Genomic DNA, 9,353 nt, shown 5'->3' on the forward strand with positions numbered 1-9,353 from the left:
AGAGCAGCCGGTGAGTTGGAGGGCGGGACGCCCGCGCGCGCGGTATGGAAAGGCACGTATGAGAAAGTCCGCGATTAATGCGTCAAAATTGTTGGCGTCAAGCACACGTCAGATTAATGCGTTTTTAACGCGACAAATCTGACAGCCCTAATATATACATATATATATATATTGAAATGCTTTTTTGAAATATATTTTTACATTTCTTTCAGAAAAAACTTTGTGTTATTATTTTATGAACAAAAAACAAAAAACTAATTAGCAATTAGAAACTGACCAAAAGACACAACTTCTCCATCCAGGATCAACAGTTACTTTTTGTTTGTAGTGATGCAGAAAAAACATCAAAATAGATCTTTTTTGTTTTTTATGCTTCCATAGATTTATAGATTTCAATGGAGGTAAAATACTAAGAAACAGGTGGCAAATTCTCGTCTATTTTAGGTAAATGCAAGTAAATTATTAATTTCCTGACTTTATCTGGTAAAAACAAAACACACTTTAGTCATTTTAGTCAGTTAGTTGCTTGGTTAATTGATTGACATATTTAATTTTGCATTCATTCTACATGTGCAGCTAAAACATTAAAGAATCAAATGAAATAAAAATTTAAAACACTTTGAATGCTGTATAAAAAATATGCTGTTCACAGATGGAGGCGGGGGGGTGGTGGTGGTGCTTTAAATGAGCGACTGGTGTCCTCATCATTTTATCTGCAGAGGCTAAAACGGCTCTGCTCCTCTGCCAATTATTGCAGTTTTTCATGTAGACTTTCACATCTGGACTCTAACTACCCAGAGTCTCATGAGCCACAGATGGACCGCGCTCCAAAAACACTGAGAGGAGGAGAGTATTCCGAATGATCAGAGGGGCAAAGGCTGAAATTTTATTCTAAACACACAGTTTAGCTGAAGACTGTTGATGAAAAGAAGCAGAACGATGATCCTAAATCCAAACACGACATTATCCTTAAGAGCGGATGTAAAGATGCTATCATAAACGTTTAGCTCTTAAGATGTAGATTTTTACTTTATGCTAATGCAATAATAGAACTCTTAGCAGTAATAAAAACACAACATAAACCTTTTTTAGGGATTTTAATGACAGTATATACTGCATCTCAGTGGAGGGTCACAGAGAAGAGCGGCTGCATTAATGAAAAACCTGTTTTTAACATGTTCTTGTGTCATTTTTCTCGTGATAGAGGACATAAATAAAAAAATTAAGAATAAAATGGCCTTTCTGTGAATCAGGAGTAAAAATGCTGTTGGAAAAAGGCTGTAGCAGTGAGTGCATACCGTATCTTCCGAAGCACAAGTCACAGTTTTTTTCAATTTATCCAGGGCTGCAACTTATATGTAGAAGCGATTTCTTTGTGTGTGTTTTTTAAACATAAAAAAATAAATATCGTTATTTTCTTGCTAACAACCGGTTGCCCTTAAGCTGTTGCGCTAACAACCACTAGAGGGAGCAGTATGTGTGTATCAGTATTTGCTGCTGACAGTACAAGAAGAAGAAGAAATGTCGACCAGAACAAACATGAAGGAGAATCTGATTGTTTTCCTCCTAAACTTTGAGATTTTTTTATATTTGCACTGAAACATTTTTCTGAGAACGCTTTACAGCATTCACACTTTAGTGATTCTCCTGCTCCTTTCCGTACGTTTTTGGGCACATAAACTCAATCACACTGTGAGCGATTTCAGCAATCTTTTACTTCTGGTATTGATATATTTTAAGGTTTTTAAGGTTTTACACAATTTATGGGATTTTTTTTTCAGCCTGTTTGAAAATAGATGGGAAATTATTCAAATCTTTCAAAAAATGTGTGTGATTTTGAAACTTATGTGATCTTGTGATGATGGAATCTTGTGGTTGGGACTGAAGGCTTTTGTCGATCTCCACGTGGTCCGGATGAATAATCTGCATGGAAATCTTTCCAGCTTAATCTGGATCCCCACACGTTGGATGACGCTGTCACCGGCCTTTTCAGCCGAGCATGAAACTTCACTTCCCATTAGAGTGGAAGCAGAACTCCTGACCTCTTCAGCGGGCTGTAATGAGGCTCTTTGAATGAGCCTAATGATTACTTTGAGACGGAGCTGACAAAGAGCACAAGTTGACAGCATGTTTTCCTGGAACAATTATCAAAGCCTCTGCGAGGCCTCGTGCAGCATGGAGATAAATCCAAGAAGCACCAGACTGCGGTAAAGTCGTGTTTTCAGTAGCGAGGGAAGGATTTCAGCTGTGACATCCACGATGGCAGCAAAAACCCAGAAGCTTTTACACAAATACTGTCCACAGAAAACAAACACACTCCCTCCCCAACACAGAGGCCTGAACCTTTGTCAGACCTTCAAAATAAACGCAGAGCGTTTACAAAGTCTAAAAGAGTATGTTTAAATCAGCTGGGAAATTGACCTTATGAGTGCTGACTCTGTTGCCATGACATCCACTTACAGAAGATGTACCACTTCATCAGCAGTGAAAAAGGGAGATTTAAAGCAGTATCTCTATTTATGGAAGAAAAAAAACACGTTGGCCTTTAAGGAAGCAAATACAACAAAAGCTAAAAACAGTTTACCTGCTGCTTCTGTGCAGGATAAAAACAGGAATTAAATCAGGTCTGAGCTCTATACGTTACTGAATAGCTCCGTTCTTTGAGACAGTTTAATCCAAAAGCTTTATACCAATAACATACAGCAGAAATAAAAACAGACTCAATAATAAAACTAGAATAAAGAGGCAGTTTTTTTTATCAGCACCTGAAGAACATATGAGGAGATTGTTACGCCTCTACAGGAAAACGCGTATCTAGTCACAAATATTTAAATACGATAAAGAGAGAAAAAAAAACATAATGAATATAAATAAAGTCTAGCATTAAATACAACAGGGGTTTATACTCATAAACTCCTGATGTGACAGCAACATCTACCCAACACTAGAGGCTCTCAGCTGTTTGCTCAGCTGTTGGACAGGACTAGTTAAAAAAAATAAATAAATAGATACGATAAAAGCAGATCATGACGGTGACATCACCTTTTTCACAGCATGCTGGAAGTACCACATGTGTAAAGTAATCAGTAACACTCCACTTTGCTGCTGTTTATATGAGGGATTATTTGATTCGATTTTTATCCGGAAACGATTCGTTTCTCTTATGGAAAATCTATGTCAACATAATTTTTATTATTGTCAAAAGATTAAAAACAGAATAAAAAGAACATCATCTAAATCTTCTCATTCAGAAGATAAACAAAAAGGCTATTATTTTTTAGCCTGTCAAAATAAAAACCTCTTCCTGTAGAGTGTGAGACTCTGCCGTTGTGTTATCCCCACAGCTATAAAAATAAAAACAGACGCTCTGAAAACAAAGTCATGAAAAAGCTGAAGGTTAAAAACATCTAAAAACACCTGAAGAACACTAAGCAGGAACATGGAAACCGCTGGGTGAAGATAATTACGAGAGAAACAGGAACAAACCTCATCTTAACCTCCAGCTTCTAACTCCTAAACTGTAGTGGAAGCTAATTTTGCTCTCGTGTGACTCCGATTGCACAAAAAATGACTTTAGTAGTTCTGTAAAAGTGGTGCACACTTGACTGTTGGGAGTTTTTATTTCTTTTTGTCTTTATATTTCAAATATGTCAAATGCAAACCTCAGACTATTTAGAGGAGTTTAAAACAAACATCTGCATCAAATTAAAGCAATTTTGAATAAAAACTGGAGGATATCTTTATTTGAAGATGAATAAATCCGTCAAAGGAAAATATAGTGTTTTTTTAATGAATTTTGTCTTGTTAAGATTTTAAAACTGAACTGATGAGTTAGGATGAATTAAAGACCAAAAGATGACTAAAACTAAACGAGTATTTAGTTAAAAGATGAAGAAACAACTGATCAAACATTGAAGCAAATAAATCCTGTTAATTAGTGAGTGTGAGGTGGTTTGTTGACATGTTTCAGATGCTGATTCACATCAGAAGAAAAATGAATTTATACTCTAATGAGCGTCTCACAGTAACTCCTTTAATCACAAACGTTTGTATTTGTATCAAAAGCACAAACATTTTCAAAGGAACAAATTAGATTTTGTTATTTAATTCTTTTTCAAAGTCAACAGCAGCAGTTCAGTAACTGTCCACAGATTTGACTGAAAGGATTAAGATGAATTATATGATTATACATTCATTAGGATGCGTCACTTTTAGAGCAAAACTGTTGGAGGGATTGAACCACAGATGAAATGTACGACATTTAATACATTTTATTTCATTGAATACAACTGACTGAGTAGAAACCACTTTCTGCCGGTGAAATTTGGGCAAAAATGTTTATGCGTATCTTTTTCTACAGCGTGCTGCAGCGACAAGTCATAGCAAACACTCATAAAACCTGTAAGGTAAAGTCAAAGGGGCATCAGTAGGAGCCAGTACTCACACCTTACTAATGACTAGAGCGTGGCGTACTAACATTATTCAACAGACTCACTCATACATCATAAATGCGCACAATTTCACAAAGGCGCTCCCGTTGTCATGGTAATAGCTACAGCGCACACACCGACTTTACTCTGCTCTCTCTTTCCTCTCTGATGAAAGTTGTTGTCAAGAAAGTAAAGCATAATTTCAAAAGGTGCCCCGCGTCTAAAGGAACAAACACCTTTTTGAGCTGTTTTAGGTCTTTCAGAGTTCTTTAACAAAACTTTGTCTTTGTAACATTTTGCAAATAGCTTTTGCAATTTCAGCAAATCCCTTCAGCAGTTAAAGTAAATTGTGTCACCATTTTCAGCAAAAAGTTTTAGCATCTTCAGCAACGACTTTTAGCTAAAACCATTATCATTAGCATTATCACAGGTAATGCAACTTTTCTAGTTTTATATATATATATTTTTTTTATGTTTTACAAAAGTATCGGATCAGGATTCTGTATTCGTATCAAAATCAAATGACTCTGAATTGAGTCAGGGACAAAAAATTCTGATCGGTACATCTATAGTTGCAATGATGGACAAACATCATTATCCAGTCGGTGATGTCCTGTAGTACCGACCTTTGTTATTTTTACTTTTTTAACATTTCGATTTCTAGAAATGGGTCAAGGTTTGCAAAATGTTTCCTTTTTAGAATTGTGTTTTCATTGATCTAAAATGTTTTACTATTTGTTTTGCGTTTGTAATAGCCATTGTGATCGTTAACATGTTTTTTATCTGATTGATTTGATGGCAGGATTTGCACTTCAGGGCCACCGTAGCTCGCGCCCCTGAAACTGATTGGGAATTTCCTCCTGAGATTAAAGTGTTTCCAGTTGGATCCTTTGTTTGTAATTTTAACTTTAACTCGTCGTGTTTTTGCATCAAGGACAAAGTTAAGTGTTGAGAAGACTCCATTCAGAGCCCGTGACCCCTCCTGAACTCTCCTCACAGCATCACTTCATTCTCAACCGTCAGACTTTCTGCATATGTAAAAGTGATGTAAGGTCAGCGACCTCAAGACAAGACACAAAAACAAGCAGAGCCTCAATCAATAGAGACGATTTTGAAAAGGATGAGCAGAAAGGTAGACGTGAGACTGATAATCAGGCAGCTTCGGCTTCAATAAGCTGCTTTTGTGGAGAGTTATCGTTCTCCGGATCTCTGAGGACTTTAATGAAAGACAGAAATATCCTCAAGGACTAATGTCAGATGCAACCAAGTTAAAGAATCCACTGTGTGCTGTTAAACAAGCTGTGAGTCATTTGGAAACGTTTCACTGTGAATCACACTCTCTAAAAGTTAGTTTCCTCATTAGTATTCTGACACATGGACATCCATGTGAGCTCAGAGATCGTCTGCAACACGTTCTGCGTTAGCTGGTTTGAATTCAGCTGTTCCTGAAGTCCTCATGTTACCTTCTGCAGCTCTGATAAACACATGTATTCCATGAGAAGCAGCTGTTTGGTGAGGACGTACCTTGCTGGCGCCGGGTAGAAGATGCAGTTTGACGTATGGATCGGACAGGCCGTTGTGGTCCATGGGCTTGAGCCCCTGAAGAGGAAAAAACAGAAGAGGAAACATCAGATTTGGACAATATCTGTAAGAGAATGTTTGACAGAAGACCAGAAGTGACGCGTTTTCCACCTCATTAGAGACATAAACAGCGTGGAATATGGTTTCAATTTGATAGAAAATTACTTTAAAACAGAACATTTTGGACTTTTCAATTCAAAATTTGTGGCTTTTCTCTTATTTTAGAGCACTGATGTGTTGATGTCCCTCAGGGAAAAGGGCAAATTTACAGAAATGCTGCGTTCATGTGGTGTTTGAATGATCAGAACAATGTCTGTCCGACTCAAAAAACACACAAAAATCAACAAAAACAACAAATCTTCCAACACCACATGGATGTAGAATAACTTTCTGCACCTTTAGACAAAGGTCAATGAATTTGTTATTTCATCACCAGAATTACAGGAAAAAAACAGTATTGAGGATTACTCATATAGATGCATATATTCCAGTTTATTGGGCCAGAAAGTTAAATGGGCCGCATACGGCCCCTGGGCCGCGTGGTCTATGGTCTTCCAGAAAGCTTTAACCACAGAGATCAAATAAGGGCAGAAAAACATCTTGTCCATGTCAGATCAAAAGAAAAGAAAAAGAAAAAAAAAAACCTCTTCATGAAATAATAATAACAATAATTAGGAGGAATTTAATGTATTAGTTTAGATTTGAGAAAGATCCAAGTATTTAAATACGATGAAATATTTGGGCATTTAAAAAAAAAAGACATAAAAAAAGCATAAAAAGGTGTTTTTTTAAATTAAGACTATAAACCCTGAAACTTGCAAGAAAAAAGTTGTAAATGTGAAATATAAGATTAACGATGTATAACTAGAACTTTTAAAGTCATAGGCTAAATTTATGACTTTTTTTCTTGTAAATGTATGTGTTTTTAAGTAAAAAATGTATGAAAAAACACCAAAATTGTCTGTTTATCTGAGCCGTGCTCAAAGATGAAAAGTGTGGAGCATTTTGTGAAGATTTATTTGTGGATAGGTTTCAAAAACAAAGAATTTCTCAACCTTTCAGCGACTCAAAACGTAATTTTTAACAGCATAGGAACATTAAAATGCTGAAAATGGGGCCTCTTTGATGGAGGAAGAAATGATTGAAAGTGGACACCGATACCGGCGGCTTCATCACTGCAGAGATCCTGCAAGCCGCCCATCAATGAAGAAAACATTAATAAACCATAAATCAAACAAAAAAGCTGACAAACATTTGCAAAATTACAAATAAACATCAGATAACCAGTTGAAACTTTGTAATATTAAATTTTTTTGAAGTCCAAATCTCATAATTTTACAAAAAAAAGTAGTTCATTTAAGAGATATAAAGTCACAAATTTATGTGTTTTTACAACTTTAACCTCATATTATTAATTGTTTCTTTTCTTTTCTTTTCTTTTTAAGCACTCATAGTCCATCCTAGTTAAAAAAAAAACATGTCTCAGTCTGGTTTAATGAAACTGTTTCTTCACCTGCACAAGTAAAAACAAATTTGAAAAAAAAAAAAAATTCAAATTTAATTACAAAGTTTATACAAAATTTGAAAACAAATTTCAAATAATTAGGAATGTAAAAACCTTTTAAGACACGTCCCAACAAAATGTTTAAGATCTGTCCCTCACTACTCCCTAACACTCAAAAGACTAGAGAGTGTGAGTCCATCCAGTGGATTTTAACGCCATTCGGACACATGCTCAGTAGTATTTTAGCTTTTTTATGTATTCCAAAAAAGATGTCACCCATTTGTCAAAAAAAGTTTAATGAAATAAATTAATGAACATTTTACGAAGATTTTTTTTTTTTAATAAATCCCCTGTGTTCTGATGATAAAAACTGGAAATAAAAAAAATAAAATAAAATGGTCTATTTTTACCTATCTAGTGAGCTTTACAGTTTTTCAGAGATTTCCAGTAAATTTCCAAGGTTCTGGGTTCTAGAAATTTTAAATTCTGGGACCTTAAAAAAATGTTGAACACCTTATGTAGAGCGCACAATACTGAGGGAATTCGGAATGTTATTCTTGTTGACACCTCAGGTACTCCTTCATAGGGCTGGGTATCCCCAATAATGTCCAGAATCGATTCGATTCACTAGAGCCTGGATCGATTCGATCTTTTTTTCAATCCACTCAATTCAAATCGATTCAATTCAGTTTTGAGTTTAAATGGCTTACACATTTAGACACATATGTTTAGAAATATATAAATAATATATATGTTTTGAAAATATTCATATTAATCTGATACAGTTCACATACTGTAAGATGTATCAGTGAAATAATAATGAGATTGTTAATACCATACAGTGTTACATGGATTCTCAAACGGAGAAGCTCCAACAATTATTCTGCCTCTCCTGGACGCAGTTTCAGTTTCTCCACTAGGTGGCGATCGCGCTATAGCTCTACACCTTATTACAGAAGAAGAAGAAAGAATGAGTAAAAAATTATGCTTTAGACCAAAAATGGTTACTTTAAAACAATATTTCCTTAAATTCATGCCTGTGAGTTTTACAAAAACAACAAAAATGGAGCATCAAGTTACTCCGATCCAGAGACAGTTTAGCTTGTTTGTTTTAGCTGCTGTTGCTGTGAATCTTTTAACCAAAAAAAGTGATGTTTGAGACATTTTGATCCGAACCACCTCAGTTATAGAAACCCAACAGGCTCCTGAGGAAACACCGACGGGAATAAAAAGGTTTAACAATCCTTTCAAGAGCAAATCAATAAAACTGTGAGAAGGCAGAGGAGGTAAAGGTTACAGACACCGCGAACAAAATAAACCCAGCAGAGTCTCAGAAAGGAGTGTGAGGGCTTGCACTGAGAACGCTTTCAGGGTATTTCAGGTCTGCAGGACTCAGACTGTGTGAGGACTAGAGACGAGTTAAACGTGTAGAACACGAGCCAACAATGCTCCTACTTGGAGAACATGGAGAAACTCTGGAGGGAACTCATAGATCTACAATAGTAACACTTTTCAACAGGAATTCAAATACCGTATCACCACTAAATAATTCAATGGATGAAACTGTAGGTTTCACACAGATTTTCTTTTGTTAAAACTATTAATCTGACATTAAAAGTACACCAACTTTACCTACAACATGAACGATCTTTGACAAAATGTGGTTAATTAGTGAACTGCTTACTCTTTTATTGTAACATAATATATCTGTGTTTTATACCATCAGGCATTAATGAAACTTACTGTTTAAATGAAGGCTTCATCAACAAAAATACAGATTTACTGAAAGCAGCAGGTTTGAAAAATTCTCCTTTAATGAGGCGTTTTAAGGGACTCCT

The 9,353-nt window shown here is 35.7% G+C and overlaps 1 protein-coding gene across 1 annotated transcript in view; it reads right to left on the reverse strand.

Moving 5' to 3' along the window:
• The window catches only part of doc2b (double C2-like domains, beta), a 141,480-nt gene that overhangs the window by 35,139 nt on the left and 96,988 nt on the right, over positions 1-9,353 (reverse strand). The window contains exon 5 of the mRNA XM_024264167.2: positions 5,955-6,029. Within this exon, the coding sequence (XP_024119935.1) occupies positions 5,955-6,029 (75 nt within the window). The remainder of the gene's footprint in view (positions 1-5,954; positions 6,030-9,353) is intronic.

The sequence above is a fragment of the Oryzias melastigma genome, linkage group LG14, assembly GCF_002922805.2.
Source record: "Oryzias melastigma strain HK-1 linkage group LG14, ASM292280v2, whole genome shotgun sequence".
NCBI classification, from domain to species: domain Eukaryota; kingdom Metazoa; phylum Chordata; class Actinopteri; order Beloniformes; family Adrianichthyidae; genus Oryzias; species Oryzias melastigma.